Genomic DNA, 18,667 nt, shown 5'->3' with positions numbered 1-18,667 from the left:
TGGGTGTGAGGGTGTGTGTGTGTGAGGGGGGGTGTGCATGTGTGTGTGTAAGAGAGAGGGTGTGTATGTGCACGTGTGTGCGTGTGCATGCGTGTGGGGTGTGGGGGGGGGGGTGAGGGTGTGTGTGTGTGTGAGAAAGGGTGTGTGTGTGTGTGCGCGTGTGTGGGGGTGTAGGGGTGTGGGTGTGTGCGCGTGTGTGCGTGTGTGTGTGTGAGAGAGAGGGTGTGTGTATGTGCACATGTGTGTGCATGTGCATGCGTGTGTGGGTGTGTGTGGGGGTGGGGGTGGGGGTGTGTGTGTGTGTGAGAGAGAGAAAGGGTGTGGGGGGGTGTAGGGGTGTGTGCGCGTGTGTGCGTGTGTGAGAGAGAGAGAGAGAGAGAGGAGCTTATTAGGAAAAGAAAGCACTTTCAAGATATTGAAAATGAGTCATCTGTAGGGAAAGAATGACAATGATTTTTACCCCAGCTAAAGTTTTTATAGAATAGTCTTGCTTTTAAAACCCATAAAATCATGTTTTCTAGGAAAAGGAATTAGCCAAGGACCTGTTTCCCTCTGACCAGGGAAACGTGGGCTCCCGTCCATAATACTGAAGGGTCACACTTCACCTTGAATTCTTAGAATTGCCAGTTACGTGTACTGAATCACTATTTTAAACTAGAATACTGAGTAGTGAGAAGAGGATGAAACAAAGAAACTTAAATCAACAAGCCTGACAAGCCTGCTCTGCCCTCTCCAAGGACAAGACGCAGAGGTTCCAACCACCCAGCCTTCTGCTTTGCCCTGAGGCTGGGGACACTGGACCCCTGTCTGGGCAAGTTGACCAGAGTCCTGTTCACCCAGGTGTCCTAGGGTGGCGTGGCCAATGGGAATACAGACCCCAGACGCCGAGTCATCTACCTGGGCACAGGAGAGTCAGAGGACAAGGTAGACTTGGCTTCAGCCTCTCAGAATGAAGAGTTCCCCACCAAACTGCACGTGCCCACGAAGCCAGACTGTGCAAGAGACTGTCACAGGCTGCTTTCCAGCTCCCTCCATGAGGCCCATCCCCAAGAGCACAGCACAGGGGTCCTGCCCAATTCAAGCTTTCTCGTAAGGCTTTTCCCAAGTGACTGGGAAACTGTGGGCACGTGTGGTCTAAGCGGGCAGGGACAGCCTGGGTGGCTCCAGCCCGCTCCTGGACAGGGAGCTGCACACCCACCTGCAGGCATCCCTGCTGCGCTCAACCATCATCCCAGGGGCCCCAGGGGAAGCCCTTCTCACAGCTGTCAGTGGAAGAACCAGCCGGGCCACTTCAGCTCTTGCTGTGGCCACTAATCACACAGTCATTCTAATAGCTTTAGTCCCATCCTCTGAGAAGGAAAAGCAGTCTTTCACCTCTGGCAGCAAGACCCACAAAGAACCTCCTGAAGGATAAGCAGCAGCCTGAGTGGTGGGCCCCAGTAACCCAGCACAGGGCTGTCACTGAGCTCAGGGAACAAGGACTAGTGTGCCCCAGTTGAGCAGAAGTAGTAATGGCTTCACTTAAACAAGTTAGCTTTTCCTCAACAAGCAACCACCTTAAAGCAGTTGCTATTTCATTCATATATTTTACCAAACACACTAGGACAAATCTAACAATGCTTAAAAAAACATTGCTTTGGGGCTGGGAAAGTGGCTCCGTGGTAGAGCACTTGCCTGCATGCATGAGGCCCTGGGCTGGATTCCTCAGCACCACATAAGCAGAAAAGGCTGGAAGTGGCTCAAGTGTTAGAGCGCTAGCCTTGAGCTGAAGAGCTGAGGGACAGCGCCCAGGCTCAGAGTTCAGGCCCCACGACCAACCAAAAAAAAAAAAAATGCTTTTAACTAACGGTAGTCTTCCAAGTTAACAAGTGTGTAGGTGCCAGTGAAATAGTAGAATTTGAGGACTTTAAAGTTGCACTGAATTTTTTAAAACTACATTCTCATTTTCAGAACAAAACTGGCTTACCTAGAAACACTAGTATATTGCAAATGCAAACAGACTTCATGATACTGATGAATATAAGCAGGAAAGCACCTTCCTAGCCCTCTGCTCCTCAGGTATCCACCGCAGACAAGCCACCCGACTCTGAGCATGAGTCACAACTCAGGAGCAGAAACTGCCGCTGCAGGTGTCTCCACCTGCTTGCTTTCGTCAAGATTTCCCAACACAGAGAGGTAGCTGTGTCAGACGGAGCTCTTCCTTCTTGTGGGTCCGAGTCGGGAGGAAGCTGCATGTCTCAACCTGCGCCTCTCGGTAAGGTACCACATTTCCACAGGTCCAGTGGGAACAGAACTCACCCTAACCTATTTTTCTCATTTGTACAACATTATGTAGCACCCAAAAGCAAAATACACTGTTTCTACCCAAGTAATAATAACTACCATTATAAATTTGTGTTGGGGAAAGAACTCAGGACTGTGCTTACCAGAGAGGCACGCTTCTACTTTTGAATCATACCCCAGTACCAGCTTTTTGCTGATTAATTAGAGATATGGGTCTCTCCAGTGTGTCTCCTCACGCTGGCTTTGAACTGCAATCCTCAGATCTCAGCCTCCAGAGTAGCTAGGATTACAGCGCCCCACTGCTTTGTGGGTTTTTTTGTTTGGTCATAGGGCTTGAAGCTTGAATTCTGGGCCTGGGTGCTGACTCTTGAGCTTTTTTTTTTTTTTCCCCCTCAAGGGTGGTGCTCTACCACTTGAGCCACAGCACCACTTCCAGCTTTTTCTGAGTAGTTTATTGGAGGTAAGAGTCTCACAGACTTTCCTGCGCGATCCTCAGATCTCAGTCTCCTGAGTAGCTAGGATTACAGGCGTGAGCCACCAGCGCCCCACTTGCTTTGGTTCTTTTTAAGACAAGGTCTTGACTTTTTCCCAGGCAAGTCTAGACTTCGATCCTTCTATCCACATTTCCCACTGTAGCCAGGATGATGCGTCACACCCAGCTTTTTCTGCTGGATGGAGGGTTTCACCCTGGCAAACCTAGACCTACGATCCCTCCATCTCAGCCTTCCAAGTAGCTTGGATTATAGGCTTGAGTTACTCGGCTTAGTGGTGAGACCCCATTTCAGCCAATAAAAGCTGGACACAGTGATACCCACCTGTCATCCCAGCTACAGAGCAAGCATGATGGAGGTTTTGCCATCCAGGCCAGCCTGGGCAAAAAGCCAGACCTTATTAGAAAAATAACTAAAGCAAAAAGGGCCAGTATGTAGCTCAAATGGTAGAGTGCCTAGCTAGCAAATGCAAGACCCTAAATTCAAAATCCCGGTACCTATAAATATCAGAATAGTTCATTACCTGTAAATATTTTTCCAAGTTACCAATCACATTGAAAGGCTAGGTTTATCTTTGTCTGAATTTCCCCAGCCCATAAACAGAAGCAAAGTTCACTCTGGGTAACATGGTGAACCTTCCAAGAGCTTCTGGGTCACACCAGAGCCAGCAGAGATGGCTTCCCTGGTCAGTGCTGAGCTGGACTATTCCCGAAAACATTTTTCTCTCTGGAAGCTAGGCTATTTGGGAGGCTAGGCAAGAACAGGACATAGCTTTAAGCAACAGTTGCCATTTCCTGAGTTTTCAGGACAATCTTGCCCTCAAGGTAGAGATCTCAATGAGCCAATCCCAGCCCCTCACCTGCTCCCCACGCGGCCCAGCCGGTTTGGTTTGCTCCGTGAAGGCGAAGGCTGGGCGCTGCCCCTGGCGCGGGCAGGCCTGTGCCTGGGCAGGAGTGATCATCAACAGCTCAGCTTACAGAAGAGTTTCAGGTGAGGAAATCACTGGAAGGTGACAGGCAGAGCTGGCAGCAATGTGGAGTTCACTTTCTTTTCCTTCCTGCAAACTGGCTTTTGACTACTGATCGGCATCACATTTCTACCTCACATCCTGTCCCCACTCCTGCCACAGCCATTCCATCTCCAGCTGTCTGTGCACAAAGCTGGGAAAAAGTGGCCTTCCAACAGCAATTAGCAAAACTTCAAAAGTGATTTAAACCACGCCTAAAAAGCTCCTTTGCCATATTCCTAAAACAGAAAGGGACAATTCTCAGGAGCAGTTAGTTAATCCAGCTTCTTTTATTCCCGCCCCCACCCACTAAAAAGATCACCTAGGAACAGTGACCTGCTGGCCTGTGTTGGCCTCTGAAGAAGCACCGGGCAGTGGTAGAGGAGCCTCTGGCCACCGCCCCAGCTCTCTGCCAGACACGTCGACTTCACTTTGACCTCAACTGTCCATTTATAGAGGATCTACTGCGAAGTTTGTGAAAGTACGCTACCAAGACTTTATCCGTGCCAGAATTAATGGCCTTAAAAAGTGTCATTAGAACAGCCACTCATGAAGAACCAAGCAACAGTGCTGAAGGCACACCCGGCAGACCGATACTGGGCGGTGCACAGCTCCAGGCTGGAGGCAAGTGCATGCGCCCGCTCACGGGTGCACCTGATTCACCCCCAACAGGCCTCCTCCCCCACCAGTCAGATGAGCCAGGAAGGACTGAGCACAGGCTCCCTCAGAACCTGTGGAACCGGAAACCCGCACAGCTCCAAAGGGCACTGCTGCCCATCGGGGCTGGCATGAGCAGCGGGGCCCGGGGCCTTCTCAGCGGAAACGCCACAGCAGCCCCTGCTGAGCTGCTGACTCCTGGCTTAGCAGAAATCAAGAGGCTGTGAGGGCCGGCAGCTCCATCACCACACAGGCACGGCCTCTTTGGGCACTCGCAGCAGTTCCTCAGGCTTGGTCAGTAAATCAGCAAACCCACCCTCCTTGAGCAAATGAGTAACGGGAGATTCCACAGACCGAGGCTGGACCCAGCCTTGTACCAATGCTTCTCTGACCAGGACTAAGTCATTCTCAAAGCCTCAGGTACTTACACTAACCTGTCAGCCTCCAGGCCACTTCCACACCAGCTACCAAGTCCTAGCAGAAGCCACCTCTGTAGCCTACAAGGTACCTCCTCCAAAGGCCCAGATCCCCTCCACAGGGGACCCGCAGGGAGGCTCAGTCCATACAAACTCCAGACAGACTACACCCAGCCACATGCTGTGGTCACCACAGAAAGTAAAACCTCCTGGCCAGGACCCCTGCCAGGGCCAGCTCCAAGAGCTCGGCTCTCTCTTCTCTCCACATGCCAAAGGTACCCAGTCCCTCAGCAACTGTAGAAACTTCACACACTCGGCTTGAGGCATGAGTGCAGCTGGGCCCCAAGAACACACAGCCACCCAAAGGCCAGAGCTCAAGAAACCACAGCACCAAACTAGAACCGGACTTCAGACCACAGCATAAAAAGACCACAGTCCATTCTATCGGCCAGTTTTCAGTTTTGCTTTTTTCAAAAACTGGTGTTTTCTTCTACAAAATCTGCACAGAGATTTTGCAGTGTAAGTTCTGGAACCGTGGAATGTAATTAAGCTCCCCAGCAGGAGTCTGTGGCCAAGGCTTTTCATGTGGCCCAGCTGGCCCCTTGGTTAGTTCAGACGGTTGAACTTGCACCTTTCCACTTCAAAGGTGGCAGCTCAGCCTTGTGATTCCATTGTTACTAAGAAAAAAACAGGGTAAGAGGTCCATGGCCCCAGCCTGAGTGTGTGCCCACTCCACCATCTTCCTCTCTCCTCCAGCCTTGCCTCTCCCCCTAGGTGTGCCAGAGACAGCACCGAGAGATTTTACCTCCAGGCTGAATCTGTCACAACTGTCTTCACTTACAAGTGGGAAGCAGCTGCACATCTGAGCCAAGGGCTCTCCAAAGTCTCCTGGTCAGCCACATGCCTGACCCTGGACCTGCAGACCTGGAGGGTCAGCACCATGCCTGACCCCAGACCTGCAGACCTGGAGGGTCAGCACCATGCCTGACCCCAGACCTGGAGGGTCAGCACCATGCCTGACCCCGGACCTGCAGACCTGGAGGGTCAGCACCATGCCACATGCCTGACCCCGGACCTGGAGGGTCAGCACCATGCCACATGCCTGACCCCGGACCTGCAGACCTGAAGGGTCAGCACCATGCCACCATGCCTGACCCCGGACCTGGAGGGTCAGCACCATGCCACCATGCCTGACCCCAGACCCGACTCTGTACCTGCAGTTCCCAACCTCTGCACCAAGGGGTTGCCAAAGAACAAGACGCCATAGACTAACCAAGTTTCCCGGCTGACATGAACATGAGAAAAATTGTTTTTGCTTATGCTCCCTAGTTATAGATCAGCTTCCAAAACACTGGGAATAAGAAAGCAGCAGAAATCCAGGCGCCAGCAGCTCATGTCTGTAACCCTAGCTACTCAAGAGGCCAGTATCTGAGAATTGTGATTCAGAGCTAGTCAAACAGATCAAAAGACTGATCTCCAACTCACCAAAAATGGCCAAAAGTGGAGGCATGCTCAAGTGACGGAGCACCAGCTAGGAGCAGAAAAAGATGAAAGCAAAAGGCCCTGAGCTCAAGCTCCAATATGTGTGTACACACACACACCAAAAAAAAAGGAGTGGAAGCAGCAGAAAGGTCCCTGCCCAAAGCCATATGAACGGCGAACCGCGCAGAATGCATGGCGGAAGGGAGCCGCCGGCTGCAGCTGGTCCAAATGTCCAGCAAAGTCCCCAACCAGGAGCATGCCAAATTGGCTGTCAGGCACCTTGATGGGCAGAGATGCAGTCTACTGGCTATGGGCCACCTCTGGGTCTCCCCAGACAAGATAAGCCGTTATCTACAGCCACCTGCCAACACCGACCCTGCAGCTCCACCACTCCCTTCCAAGGGGTGGACAAGAAAGAACAGACAGGCGTGTTTATAACTTCCTCAGAAGCACCTTATCTCCCAGAATGGGGCAGGCTCCTCCTCTACCTCCCTTTCGGAACCCCGTGCACCGCACCATGGGCGAGAAGACGTTCCTGAGAACACAGGCGAGCTCCAGTCACTGAGACCCTTGCCTGGGAGCCCACACTGGCTGGACTGGTTGCCACCAGCACCTGTCCCATGGCATCTGACGGCAAACAGGCCACAGCCTCCAACAGGTGTTCGTTGGTGCGCTGAGGCTGAGGGCCCTGTGAAGACCTCACACAGTGACCTCTCCCTGGGCTCCTTAGGAAACAAGTGGCAAACCACAGCCGGCTTCTTCAGCCTAACTTCATGACTCAGACTGGTGCACAAAATAAACTAAGAAGTTGCTTAACTTTTGTAAATATAACCTTTTTTACATAACCTTTTTAATAACAATTTAAAATTAAATATATATATATATATATATATATATATATATATATATATATATATATACACATACACATATGTACTCTTTATCTGGCTTTTAACCCTGTGTACATGACCTTTATAACAACAATTAAAAATTAAGTTTTAAAAAGAGTTACTGCCAGGCACCAATGGCTCATACCTGTAATCCTAGCTACTCAGGAGGCTGAGATTTGAGGATTGCAGTTCAAAGCCAGTCCTAGAAGGAATCTCCAGGAGACTCATCTCCAATTAATCACAGAAAAACAGCAGTGGAGATGTGGTCAAAATGGTAAAGCACCAGCCTTGAGCTAGATAGAGCTCAGGGACAGCACCTAGGCCTGAGTTCAAGCCCCACAACCACCACCAAGAACAAAAAAAAAAAAAAAAAAAAAAAAAAGGCTCAGGGGTGCCCAGAATACAAACTCTAGAACTGACACAAAAAGAAGTTGCTGAATTAAGGGTGTGGCTGTTTTGTAACTTTCCAAGCAAAAAAAAAAGACTAACTGCTGAAAATCCGGCAGGGCACTGGTACCAGCGGTAAGGGGGCCTGGCAGGCCCCCAGCCCAGCAGCCTGGGCCCTCCTCATCAGGACACAGAGGGCTGGACCTGGGACACAACAACCGGCTGGGTCCACTTCTTCCCAGGACACTTCCCCTCCTCAAAGAGCTCCCCAGATACTGTTTGCATTTCACACTGCTGGACTGAAGTGTGACCCAGGAGTTCTGTGAGTAATCCAAGCCACAAACTATTAGAATGTCAGGACGGCGGCGGCAGCAGCAGCAGCAGCCTCAAGTACAGGCTGCAGGTGCTAAGTTTCCAGGACTGCTAGGGCCAGCCTCAATACCACCTGCCCCCACACACACCCCGCCAGGCTCCACAGCATTAACCACCTCACCAAGAGCCTGCCCACAGGAGGGAGCCATTCTGGGGCTGCTTCACATTACAGAGCAGAAAACAAACATTCTCGATACAGCAACATCAAGGGAGTAACATACGTATCCACCATTCAGCACACAAACAACAGGTTTTACCTGGAAATGGAAGTGACAAAGGGTCGCAGCTCCTGCGGATCATAGGCTCGTGCAAAGGCCCAGCACACATAGCAGGCGGCATCCCTGACATTGGCACCCACGCTGCAGGTACCGCATTTCTTGTCGTAGGTCAGTGCCTTCAGGATCACGGTGACCACTGGCAGGAGACAAAGAAAGTGAGCCGCTGGCAGAAGCTGGAGGGAGGGGCACAGAGAGGTGGCATACTCGGTCACAACCTGGTTAGAAAACAAATATCTGAGGAGAAAACAAATTCACCAATTCAAATCAGGAGGACAAGTATTTTAAAGGTTCCCTGGAGAACCACATGAAGCCAGGCACTGGTGGCTCATGCCTGTAATCCTAGCTACTCAGTAGGCTGAGACCCTTAGATCGTGGCTCAAAGACGGTCCAGGAAGGGAAGTCTTCTCTCCAGTTAACCACAAAAAAAAGCTGAAGTGACCTATGACTTAAGGGGTAGAGTGCTATTCTTGAGCAAAAAGAGCCCAGGACAGTTCCCAAGTCCTGAGTTCAAGCCCCAAGACCAGCACCAAAACAGAGCCACATGAAGAGATGACAGTTCGTTCAGGAAAGCATGGCAGTGCTGCAGCCACCAAGGCTGACACCTGTGCTGAGAAGTGAGGACACCTGCCGTGTCAGGACACAGGACCTCAGCAACCTCCAGGGAGGGAAGAGGACCCTGTGGTGCCTGGATCAGTTAGTCAGGGGTCTTGGGGCCTCCAGGACTGAGGACAGAGACACAGTGGCTCAGGCTTCAGCAGCCCTGGGTCAACTCAGGTGTGACCTGCACGTTTTATTATCTCCATCTCCACAGCCTGCAGCGGCTGAGAAAAGAAAGGGCCTGGGGTTTCTCCTCCAGGACCTACCCACACACATGACTGGCGGTACATGGAAGCCATGCAGGGGAGAGATGCTAAGACACTCTGGAAGAGTGCTGGAACACTTCAAGTTTTACTCTATCAGTTCAGGTCATTAGGTTCATTTTTCTCAAGTGCTTGGGAAGGGTTTCCTTATAAATGCTTAACATGTTCACTACTTAAAAATAATACACATTACATTTATTAAAATACTAAAGGAAGCTGGGCACCAGTGGCTCACGCCTATAATCCTAGCTGCTCAGGAGGCTGAGATCTGAGGATAACGGTTCAAAGCCAGCCTGGGCATGAAAGTCCATGAGACTCTTATAAACCACTAGAAAACAGAAGTGGCACTCTGGCTCAAGCGGTAGAGCACTGGCCTTGAGCTGAAGAGCACAAGACAGCACCCAGGCCCAGAGTTCAGGCCCCACAACCCGACTACCCCCCCCCCCCAAAAAAAAAAAAACAGTCCCACAGATGTTCTTGCCCGGTCTGGCTTTGAATCGTGATCCTCAGATCTCAGCCTCCTGAGATTACAGGTAGGATTACAGGTGCGAGCCACTGGCGCCTGGCTTGATTTTTTTTTTTCCTTTGATCAGTCATGGGGCTTGAACTCTGGGCCTGGGGCGCTGTCCCTCAGCTCTTCAGCTCAAGGCTAGCGCTCTAACCACTTGAGCCACAGTGCCACTTCTGGTTTTCTGGTGGTTTATTGGAGATAAGAATCTCCAGCGTCCAGCTTGATTTTTTTTTTTTAAATAATCACAGCAAACTGAATTTTCTGAAAGATCCTGCTAAAAGTCTCAATTTCTAGGTCTAAGATAGACAACTATACTTCCATAAAAACTACTAAATAGCTGGGTGCTGGTGGCTCATGCCTGTAATTCTAGCTACTCAGAAGGCTGAGATCTGAGGATCACAGTTCAAAGCCAGCCCAGGCAGGAAAGTCCATGAGACTCTTTATCTCCAATTAACCAACAGAAAGCCAGAAGTGGCGCTGTGGCTCAAGCAATAAAGTGCTTGTCTTGAGCTAAAGAGCTGAGGGACAGCGCCCAGGCCCAGAGTTCAAGCCCCACGACCAACCAAAAAACAGAACAAAACAAAACACTAAATAGCTCACATGGTATCTACAAATTGATTAAGAAGAAAGGTAACCACGTGGCTCACACCTGAAATTCTAGATATTCAGGAGGTTGAGACTTGAAAATAGTAGTTTGAAGCCAGCCCAAGCTTGAAAGTCAGCAAGACTCATCTCCAATTAACAAGCAAGAAAAGCTAAGCTGGCAATGTGGCTCAAGTGGTAAAGCACCAGCTGAACAAGCAATCTGAGTGAAAACATAAGGCCTTGAGTTCAAGCCCCAGGGCAGGCAGTAATAACACCAGAAATAGGAATAATAATGAAGTAAGCCATAGGCCAGTGGCTCACACATGACATCCTAGCTCCTTCCAAGGCTGAGATGGCGAAGATGGCAGTTCTAGGCCAGCCAGGGCAGAAAAGTTCACAAGACTATTTCAGCTAATAAGCTTGGATGGAGGTCGGTGCCTGTCAGTCAGCTGTAACAGGAAACATAAAGCAGAAGGACTGGATTGCAATCCACATGCACCACGGGCAGAAAGCAAGGTCCTGTCTCAAAAACAACCAGAACAGCAAAGGTTAGTGGTGTGGTAGGGTTCCTGCCTGGCAAAAGCAAGCCCCTCAGGTTAAACTCTAATACCACTGAACAGAAGGCAGAGTACAAATGTGTAATCATCTACCCATGGAGGAAATGGAGGTGGCCTTTCTGCTCCTCATACAGCAGGATCCTTGTGACCAACCGACCCCACGTGGCAGGCATGGGAAGGGTGGCAGATCCCCAGGTCCACACACCAAAAGTCACAAGCACGGGCATGGCCACAGAGCACGCTGCTGAGCAACAGCTCCAGCAGTGCCCACAGCAGGTGGTCCAAGGCCATCCCCACTGGTTAGGCGTCGGCTGCAGACAACTGCCATGGAGCTCAAACACACTAGACAGTCACCCAGAACAACCCACACTTGGAGTCAGCGCTGACAGAGACACCAGACAACATAGATCAAAACCAGCAAGGGCCACAATGCGCCATGCAGCCCCCAGCAGCCCTAGGAGCGACGCACCAGACTGAGGACACGCTGCTGTGCCCGCCAACAGCCCCGGCCCCGTGGCCGCCAGCTGCTGGGGGAGCGGCCCTCCAGTGTGGATGCACAGGCACTGGCCGCTTGGGCATGCTGTGCATGCCACCGCCACACACAACAGAGCTGGGGTGTGACGTGAGTGGTAGAAGGCCCTCTACTCAATCCTCAGCACAGGAGCAAAACACACGCGCACGCGCGCACACACAACTATAGTCCTAGGTGTACTACAGACAAATTTCCTTCTGCCTTTTTGCTTGTAAGGATTTTTAACAGCAACAAACAAAATGTGTTTTTAAGAGGCCTTTTTTAATTTACTTGAAACTACATAAAATCAATTTTTTAAAAAACTTGACACCACCTTATCTGGATGCGTGCCCAGTAAGTTGTCATCCTGAGACTGCTTCAGAAAATTGTGAAAATTACATCTGAATGCCTTTTGCACAAAGAAAAAAAACTAACAAAAAACTTGTAGCTACTGTGGCATCGGCCAAATCCACTCCCACCAGGACTACGCCCCAGGCAGTGTGCGCATGCAGGATGAGCCGCGAGGAAGCGCGGAGGGAGGGCCCACACTGCAGACTAACAAGGCCGCCCCGCCTGGTCTGGCTGCACTCTGTACTGTGTGAAGGACCTCAGTTGAGATCTAGCACTCTGCCAAGTCTCATTTCCTGAACCCAGCGACAGGACACCCCGTTTGGGACATACTGTAGCCCCTAAACATCCGAGACAACAGACTGACTCCCAAGCAGCTACTCTTGCTAACGACCACTCTGCACAGCACAGCACCTCCGTTACCTGCCTCGTCAGAGCCCTGCAACTCCTACAGATCCCCACCAGCCTCCAAGTGTCTGACTCCTACTGCAGAGCACCTCCCAGGGCCCCTCTCCTGAAGAGGCTGGAGCTGACACCACCAGGCAGATTCCACAGACTCGACATAGAACTTGCCACAGGTGCAGGGGGCCTAGCACGGGGCAGCACCGTGCTCCACCTCAGCGTGAGCTACACAGACCCTGCAACACTTAAATGCCCTCAGCTGTTCTGAAACAACCCTAGAATTGTTCTGCTTGCTGGCATGGCTCAAACTCACCACTGTGCTAATAGAGCTGCCCACTCAGGGCCCAACGACGTCAAGATAATTGGCCATGGCACCTGTGGGAGGGTGAGTGTGGTATTGCCGCCGGCCAGGCTCCCCGGACTCCCTGGGCTCCCGTGGGTCTGGTGGCCCAGATGCTCTGGGCCAGGCCGGCCAGCAAGCCCATGGCCTCAGGGAAACCCAGATGCTCTCTCCAAGTGTCAATTTATCACTCACAGGACAAAATCAATTTCTAAGCAGACAACCAGGTGTGCGGCGTCAGCACTCCTGGCGCCCACTCCATGCCTCCCGTGCACCCGGTCCCACACCAGCAAGGGCACCTGCTCAGTGGACGTGGGCTGGCACCCAGCACACCAGGGAGCTGTGGAACGTGAGCCCAGCTGGGAGACCATTTTCTGCACCCAAGCTGAAGAAAGATGGTTTTGGAAAATAACCCTCTAACTGCCTAGTGACAAACTAGCCCCAACTCAAGACGACAGGTCTTCCTCTACCAGCAGCAGCATTCCGATCCACAGACCTCTCAGGCATGACAGGCTCTCTGCCGGGAGCACTGACAGCGTCATCCTGCACGCGGGCCTTTCAGGCATGACCTGTCCACTGCAGAGAGAACTGACAGCATCCAGACCTCTCAGGCATGACCTGCTCACTCCAAGGAGCACTGACCGCCTCAGAGGTAGCTGAGCAGGTCCCAACACTTGGCTGATAAGGTTAGGGGGCGCTAGGGGCCACAGGAGCCTGTGCACACCTTGCCTTTTCTGCTGTGTTCTGGGGTAGCTGCCTGGCCTTCCAGTGTCACAAAGGAACCATTCCCCACACACTCCTATGTCTTAGAGCTAAGATAGAAAAGTCCAGCATTCGGCCTGCTGGGGCTCCACAGCAGAGATCCAGCCAGCTCTCTTCTACCCGAGCCCCCAGCCTGGTCTTCAGAGACTATACCCCACCATAATCCTGTTGAAAAGGCCCCCCCCCCAAAAAAAAAAAAAAAAGGCCCAAAGATCCTCCACAAACCCACAGTAAACCGCAGAGGCCAGTGTGCAATGCCGATGAGCAGATGACCTCCAGTACCCTTCAGAACCTCACCGCCTAGCAGTGGCCAACTCAGAGTGAACATTCCACCCATAGGTCTTGAGAATAAATGATTTGTACAGCTCAGGAGAAAGAGCAAAATGGCAGCTCCTGTAGCAAGAAACAGGGGCCTATGCTTCATCTCAAGACAATGAGAGCACAACCTGACATGAGAAGACCAGGCCTGGCCTCTTGGCCCAGGTCTAGCCTCTACCACATGAGCGCAGCTGTTCAGAGACCCAGGAGACAGTGCACTGGGCACTCACAGAGCTACAGAGGTGAGGAGGACCTGGAAAGTCTTTGCCTGAACTTTTATATAGTCATCACAGAGAAAATTCAGAAACAGCTCTTTCCAGATGCAACAGGTTTTAAATAAGGAAACTGTTGAATAGCTTTGAACAAAAACCTTTCTCATGGTTCCAATTACATGCTGCAAGTGCATGTCAAATATATATCATACCCCAGAGGGCTTCCTTTTGGCAACCGGAGTCCGAGTGTAATTTAAATACCCTTCTCTCTAGACAGCATGTCGTTTGTTAAATGCCAACTGCATAAGGAAAAGGCAGCCTCCAGGTGAGCGGCGCAGCCAAGCCCAGCGCCCCACACTCCTCCTGCAGGGTCTGTGGAGCCTGCAAGTCCAGGAAACAAAGGGGACCTGGCAGAAACAATCCACCCATAAAGATCATCACACAGTTATGTCTCCCAACAACCACTGAGCTGCACTAATTTAAAACAAGTCATCGCGCTGGGCATTCATGGGTTGTATGGGTTCCTGAAGCATAACGGGTGCAAACCCCAGGCCTTGCTTGACTTTCCCAATTCAAACAGGGTAAGGAACACGCAGAGCTAATGATGTGAGAGGATGGTATGGTCCCAAGACCACAGGCAGGGCACTGGCCAGGACCTAACGACCTGGGGCAGGGTCCCCAGGCTGTGCCTGCCTGACTCACCGCATCCCAAGAGGGGGCAGCATGTGGGCTGCATTCAGTGCCTGAGCCCAGATCGCCAACTTCCAGGAGCAGGTGTGGCTGCAAGACCCGCCTCCCATACCAACAGCCATCATACCTTCCTCAAGAATGTAGTCCAACTTGCTCAGGAAAAACGTCCACATTCAATTTTCTGGGGACAAGAGAAACTGGCAGCAAATAGGGCTTCTCAGACCTGTGGGCTGTCAGTTCCCGCAGGAGGTGGCAGGACGTGCCCCGGGGCCCTTGCTGGGCTACAGGAGCAGCACAGCCCCAGGGCTCGACACCCAGGCCACCTAGCAGGACGCGTACACCAGGGGCCTCCACCCACTCCGGAGGGGGCAGGAGCCATCTTCCAAGAGCACACCTTCGCATGCTTGGAGCTGCTGCTGCACAGCCTCCGGTGCCACAGACTCTCACCAGACAGAGTAAGGTCACACATACCAAGCCCTCACTCACTCTGCCGCAAGACCCCATGACCACAAAGGCCTGGCCATTCAGCCACCGCACAGCCGCTAAGAACCTGGCCCATGTGGCAAGGTGGCCTGGAATCACGTGACACACCCCCACAGGCAGGACACACCACCAACAGCTGGGCACGGCCTTCATCATGGCACACATCAGACAAAGAAAAGACGTTCCCTAGAGAAAAGACACTTCTGCATCATGTCAGGTCTCCAGGAGGGACCTTTAGGATGTTAAGACAATTACAAAGCAAGACAGAAGCAAAAGACAAGACGTATCTACAGCCTGCCTTTGACCACATTCCACGCTGGCACTGAGGATAGTTCCTGCCACACCACATCTGACATCCCAGGCCATGGAGTCCACCCAGGTCTGCTCACTGACTCTAAGATGGTGCACCAAGTCCTCCAGTGTTTCCTGAAATGGGAAATGTAACAGTGAGATGCTCAAGTCAACCTCCAAACTAAATAGCTGGAGATCCAGTCCAGAGGATATCAGATGCTTGGGCACCATGTACTAACTTTTCTAGTAGATGCGGTCACAGACAGAGGAGAGACAGGACAGGGCATGGCACTGGGGGAACATGGAGTCTTGTGATTACGCTACATTAGAATCTCTACCATAAAGGTGGCGTAAGCAAAGCTGTACCTGGAATCAATGGCAGGCAGGGAGGCAGGCAGGCAGGCAGGGAGGCAGGGAGGCAGGGAGGCAGGGAGGCAGGGAGGGAGGCAGGCAGGCAGGGAGGCAGGCAGGCAGGGAGGCAGGGAGGCAGGGAGGCAGGGAGGCAGGGAGGCAGGCAGGCAGGCAGGCAGGCAGGCAGGGAGGCAGGGAGGCAGGCAGGCAGGCAGGCAGGGAGGCAGGGAGGCAGGGAGGCAGGCAGGGAGGCAGGCAGGGAGGCAGGGAGGCAGGCAGGGAGGCAGGCAGGGAGGCAGGGAGGCAGGGAGGCAGGGAGGCAGGCAGGCAGGGAGGCAGGCAGGGAGGCAGGCAGGGAGGCAGGGAGGCAGGCAGGCAGGGAGGCAGGCAGGGAGGCAGGCAGGGAGGCAGGGAGGCAGGCAGGCAGGGAGGCAGGGAGGCAGGCAGGGAGGCAGGGAGGCAGGCAGGGAGGCAGGGAGGCAGGGAGGCAGGCAGGGAGGCAGGGAGGCAGGGAGGCAGGCAGGGAGGCAGGCAGGCAGGCAGGCAGGGAGGCAGGCAGGCAGGGAGGCAGGCAGGCAGGGAGGCAGGCAGGGAGGCAGGCAGGCAGGCAGGGAGGCAGGCAGGCAGGGAGGCAGGGAGGCAGGGAGGCAGGGAGGCAGGCAGGGAGGCAGGGAGGCAGGCAGGGAGGCAGGGAGGCAGGGAGGCAGGCAGGGAGGCAGGGAGGCAGGGAGGCAGGCAGGCAGGGAGGCAGGGAGGCAGGCAGGGAGGCAGGGAGGCAGGCAGGGAGGCAGGGAGGCAGGGAGGCAGGCAGGGAGGCAGGGAGGCAGGGAGGCAGGCAGGGAGGCAGGCAGGCAGGCAGGCAGGGAGGCAGGGAGGCAGGGAGGCAGGGAGGCAGGGAGGGAGGCAGGGAGGCAGGCAGGGAGGCAGGGAGGCAGGCAGGCAGGGAGGCAGGCAGGCAGGGAGGCAGGCAGGCAGGGAGGCAGGCAGGGAGGCAGGCAGGCAGGCAGGGAGGCAGGCAGGCAGGGAGGCAGGCAGGCAGGGAGGGAGGCAGGGAGGCAGGGAGGCAGGGAGGCAGGCAGGGAGGCAGGGAGGCAGGGAGGCAGGCAGGGAGGCAGGCAGGGAGGCTGGGAGGGAGGCAGGCAGGGAGGCTGGGAGGGAGGCAGGCAGGGAGGCAGGCAGGGAGGCAGGGAGGCAGGGAGGCAGGCACGCTCACGCACACACACGTACGCACGCACGCACGCATGCACGTACACACACGCACACGCGCACACACACGCACACACGCACACGCGCGCACACTACACCCAGACCAGCATCCCAACTTAGATGCTGTGGTTCTATGTGACAAGGGAAGGACACGCGAACTCGGCACCGCTTTATAATGTCGCGTGACTCTATTACTACTTCAAAATGAAGAAAAGAATAAATAATAAACTTGTGACTTGGATATAAAGTACTCTCTCAGAAACGCTCTTGTGTCATAGGCTTGGTCCCCAGCTGCTGGGAAAATCGAGAGGTAGTTGGATCCGGAGGCCTCTGACCCAATCAACTGGCTACTCCATAGAAGAGCTCATGTTGAAGGCTACACGGAAGTGAGGCCTGTAGTAGGTCACTGGGGATGTGGCTGGAGGGCACATCTTGTAACTAGACCCTTCCTGCGTTCCTTTCCACTTCTCAGCCACTATGCTCTCCTAAGCCGGTTCTACCACGATATTCTGCCTCACCACAGGGCTAAGCCATAAATTCAACCAAACCCTGACTGAAGCCACCCTCCAGACCGATAGCTCTTGAGTTGTTCTCTCCAGTGTTCTGTCCGTGGCGGCTTTCACACAGCCTCCCGGGCCCCGTCCCCCACAGGTCCCACCCACCCATCCACAGACGCTATCCTGCGCTACCCCAACAGCATGCACACAGCCCTCTGGACCCTGTGTTGTGTGGTCTATGAGAGGCCAGCAGAGGGTTCCAAGCAAAGGCAGTATGGCCTCCCCGGGGAGCAAAGCTCAGACTCCTCCATGGGAGGTGAAAGCAAGCTTCTCACAAAGGCCCAGGGCCCAGGGTGACAAAGCAGCACCCTGGGATGTGGGGGTCCCCCAGTGCCCTGCAGTACCCCTGCCGGCCCTGCAGGCCAGCCCTGCCCAGGTTCATAGAGAGGGCCAAACTAGTTCTTTTCCAGCAATCCTAGTTATTCTTTGCCAATAAAATGCCATCACTTTTAAGGAGACACGGAAATAGCTTCCTTCATCTTTGCCATACATTCTCCTTCTCCTTGGTATCACAGACGAGTAGCCATGACAGGGGCAAAATCCTGTCTGTTCCTGTTCACTGCTGTGCCACAGGCTACCCAAGGGGAAGAATGTGAACACAGCAAAACCAGGGGCGGGAGGCTCCTCTAGGAGCAAGGGTGTGCTCCCGGCTCATGCCACCCACAGCTAATGACAGAGCGACAAGAACAACAGCTTGAAAGAAGTAAAAGCAGCGTCCAGGAGGATTAAAGGCTTGGCCAGGAAGTCCAGACCAGTTCTACACTGGCTTGTGGCCAGGATCCTGAGCCCCCAGGGTCCACACCTCCAGCGCCCCAAGACAGAGTCTCTGGCCCGGGCTTTGGGGTATATTTCACAGCCAGGAGGACCCTAGAAGCCCTGGTGCTCAACCTCTGCAGGTCAGCAGCCCCGATGCACAGGAAGGGGCAAGTGTCCCCTCACGGTGGGGGTACACCTGACACGGTGACACATTCTCTGTGTGGTGCTAATGACAAGCCTGATACCTGTCTTTAAGTGGCTGCTGAGGCTCTCTCCCAAACACAGTGTGTGTCTATCATCTTGGGTCGCTCGTGGTCATGGACAGGTGGCCAGCAATCCCTAAATCGCCTTCCTAGTGTGTCTGACACGGCTCCTGGTAGGCCTCAGACTCTCTCCGCCACCAGCATCCTGGAGGTCGGCCCTGGCCACCAGTTCTGAATGGCATTTAGTTGCCTATTCACAATTCTGAACTTCTATCATGTACTTCCAGTGAGCTTCACACTTGGACTCCAGCCCATGCTCACAGCACAAGGCAGCTCCTACCCCCTGTGTGTAGCCTGTGTGCTGCTCAGGGCAGCGCTTCCCACGAGACTGCGGAGGGGCATCCCTCCAAAATGCTTCCATGTTGAAGTCCCCAGATAGTAGATCCAACCAAGACCATGAGA

At 53.4% G+C, this 18,667-nt stretch overlaps 1 protein-coding gene across 1 annotated transcript in view; it reads right to left on the bottom strand.

The window, feature by feature from the left end:
* Tbcd (tubulin folding cofactor D) overlaps nucleotides 1-18,667 on the bottom strand; it is a 164,854-nt gene that overhangs the window by 61,975 nt on the left and 84,212 nt on the right. The window contains exon 14 of the mRNA XM_042696601.1: nucleotides 8,242-8,398. Coding sequence (XP_042552535.1) covers nucleotides 8,242-8,398 — 157 coding nt within the window. The remainder of the gene's footprint in view (nucleotides 1-8,241; nucleotides 8,399-18,667) is intronic.

This window comes from Dipodomys spectabilis, unplaced genomic scaffold (genome assembly GCF_019054845.1).
Source record: "Dipodomys spectabilis isolate Male_0828 unplaced genomic scaffold, ASM1905484v1 ptg000208l, whole genome shotgun sequence".
Classification (NCBI taxonomy): Eukaryota; Metazoa; Chordata; class Mammalia; order Rodentia; family Heteromyidae; genus Dipodomys; species Dipodomys spectabilis.
Note: the sequence above shows the minus strand (reverse complement) of the source record. Positions and strands in the feature narration are given on the sequence as shown.